Source organism: Sinocyclocheilus grahami, unplaced genomic scaffold (genome assembly GCF_001515645.1).
Source record: "Sinocyclocheilus grahami isolate Dianchi unplaced genomic scaffold, SAMN03320097.WGS_v1.1 scaffold674.1, whole genome shotgun sequence".
NCBI lineage: Eukaryota > Metazoa > Chordata > Actinopteri > Cypriniformes > Cyprinidae > Sinocyclocheilus > Sinocyclocheilus grahami.
In genome coordinates this window covers 516,284-519,047 of record NW_015505853.1, presented here as the reverse complement: position 1 = coordinate 519,047, position 2,764 = coordinate 516,284, and the positions used below count along the sequence as shown (strand labels likewise).

Here is a 2,764-nt window from a genome sequence, read left to right as displayed (position 1 = left end):
TTATTCACACTGATTAATATAACATTTTATTCCTAAAACATAGTGAAAATGTTTTTATTTCTGGCTGTTGACAGTATTTTCTGATTTATAAAGTGATATAAAGGGAAATCCAAAAATCCCCTCCGTAAAAACCTTTAACTCTTAACATGCCAACAAAATGAAACCTGGCTTTATGTAATGTTCAGATTTCTGTTATTGAAATATATGCAAATTTCAACTTCAGAAAACTTGTAACAGAAAACAACTGTATTAATGTACTGTGATTAATCATTTTGGGATTACGGTGATATCTAGTAGTTATAGGCAGTGTTGAGGGTAAAGCATTACAAGTAAGGCGAGTTACGTAATCAGATTACTTTTTTCAAGTAACTAGTTTACTTTTTTAATTTACAAGAAAATGTTTTTTCAAAAAAGTAACACCAGTTACTAACCAGTGTTGGGGAAAGTTACTTTTATTGCATTACTCCCTAAAAAAAAGTAACAAATTGCATTGCTTAGTTACTTTTTATGGAAAGTAATGCGTTACATTATTTTGCGTTACTTTTTCTCATCTGAGCAGGAGGGCTGTCAGTCAATAAATGGGAAAACAGGTTATTTTTATAGCCTATTCACCGGTGTCTTGCCTTAAAGCATGCAGGAATTATAGAAATTTACTGAAACAATCTGGAGATCAAATGCAATCAGCTATCTTAATGCTGCTGCATTTCAAACTCAAGAAAAGCTAAGGTAAAAAAAAACAAAAAAACAATAAAATTCCAGATTAAGATACCAAATACATTCAACAGGGAAATATACAGGCCCATTCTAATCAACATATAACAACCACTCACAACACACTGCTGCCCTCTTGTGTCAGATACTGGAAATGACCAATTGTGCCCATTACAAGCAACAATCAATTCAGCCTCATTGATTATAATGGGATTGGCAATTTTGTAACATCATTTGCTTTAAGTGTATGTGTCAGGTAAGCTTTTTCACATTTTCTGTGCTGATTTTGGAGAAATTCTGCGGGATTTAAATGAGATAAAATGCGCTACATTCTTATTAGTAGATGAAAGCATATTCAAATTATCTATAATATTGCACAGAATGTCTTTCTGTGCAGTTCTGCACATGCAAATCTGAAGTTCTGTACAAACTTAATTAAAACAACATCCCAAATGGCTGAGTGCAAAATAATTATAAAGTTTATTTTAACAAGGAAAGCCCAAACAAATGATAGTGAGCTACAAACATAAAAATAGCATGCTAAACGAAACAAAACTAATGAGCTGTGCCTGTGTTCTTCACAAGTGCATGTCTGAGTGTTTCTCAAAGATAATCGTCCTCGTCAGTCCAGGACGAGTCGTCATCGCTGGCATAATGAACCAGTGAGTCGTTAGACTCGGAGGAGTTCAGGAACACCGAGCTGTCACTCTGAAAGAATGCGTCGCTGCTGCTGCTGCTGTCGCTGTCGTCATTTATTACCACGACTGCTGGAGAAACGCTTGCTTTCTGACCTGAGAACACAGTTTATATTTAGCGTTTCAGACAGGACTTCATACTTTTAAAGCACCATTTGTACCTAGACGACTTGTTTTTATGAGAACATACCTGATCTTAACCGTTTAAAGCAGCACAGCTGTTGGTTATATTGTTGAGTTAAAGCAAGACACTACATTGTTTTTTCATTGACTGAATTTCTCACCATGTTTTTAGGAATAAATGCTGTATAATGTTTCTTTGTTTAGTTTTTTCTGTCTGTTGACAGTATTTTCAGACTTCTCTGACCTCCGCAAAAACAAAATGAAGCAAGAATTTTGAACCTGGCTTTATGCAGTTATACAGTACATATTTTAGAAAACTTGCAACAAAAAAAATTTGCAATTCTTATCAGTCAACTGGGGAAGTAGTATGGTGATATCTTTTAAATTTTTACCCTATTCAGTCTTGCCTTAAAGGGATAGTTCACCCAAAAATGAAAATTAGCCCATTATTTCGTTAGACTCGGAGGAGTTCAGGAACACCGAGCTGTCACTCTGAAAGAATGCGTCGCTGCTGCTGCTGCTGTCGCTGTCGTCATTTATTACCACGACTGCTGGAGAAACGCTTGCTTTCTGACCTGAGAACACAGTTTATATTTAGCGTTTCAGACAGGACTTCATACTTTTAAAGCACCATTTGTACCTAGACGACTTGTTTTTATGAGAACATACCTGATCTTAACCGTTTAAAGCAGCACAGCTGTTGGTTATATTGTTGAGTTAAAGCAAGACACTACATTGTTTTTTCATTGACTGAATTTCTCACCATGTTTTTAGGAATAAATGCTGTATAATGTTTCTTTGTTTAGTTTTTTCTGTCTGTTGACAGTATTTTCAGACTTCTCTGACCTCCGCAAAAACAAAATGAAGCAAGAATTTTGAACCTGGCTTTATGCAGTTATACAGTACATATTTTAGAAAGCTTGCAACAACAAAAAATTTGCAATTCTTATCAGTCAACTGGGGAAGTAGTATGGTGATATCTTTTAAATTTTTACCCTATTCAGTCTTGCCTTAAAGGGATAGTTCACCCAAAAATGAAAATTAGCCCATTATTTACTCACCCTCAAGTCATCCTAGGTGTATATGACTTACTTCTTTCACATGAATCCAGTCAGAGTTATATAAAAAATTGACTTTGATCTTGTTGTTTAATGGCAGTCAGCGGGTGTTGCAGTTCATCAGTGCAAAAAGAAGTGAAATAAAGCACATCCATCTATAATAAAAAGTGCCTCACA

General features: G+C 35.1%; 1 protein-coding gene across 1 annotated transcript in view; it reads right to left on the bottom strand.

The window, feature by feature from the left end:
- Positions 1 to 1,168: 1,168 nt before the first annotated feature.
- LOC107559076 (E3 ubiquitin-protein ligase RNF8-like) overlaps positions 1,169 to 2,764 on the bottom strand; it is an 8,351-nt gene continuing 6,755 nt past the window's right edge. The window contains exons 6-7 of the mRNA XM_016242807.1: positions 2,073 to 2,104; positions 1,169 to 1,502 (exon numbers count right to left, since the gene is read on the bottom strand). Coding sequence (XP_016098293.1) covers positions 1,315 to 1,502; positions 2,073 to 2,104 — 220 coding nt within the window. The 3' untranslated portion in view covers positions 1,169 to 1,314. The remainder of the gene's footprint in view (positions 1,503 to 2,072; positions 2,105 to 2,764) is intronic.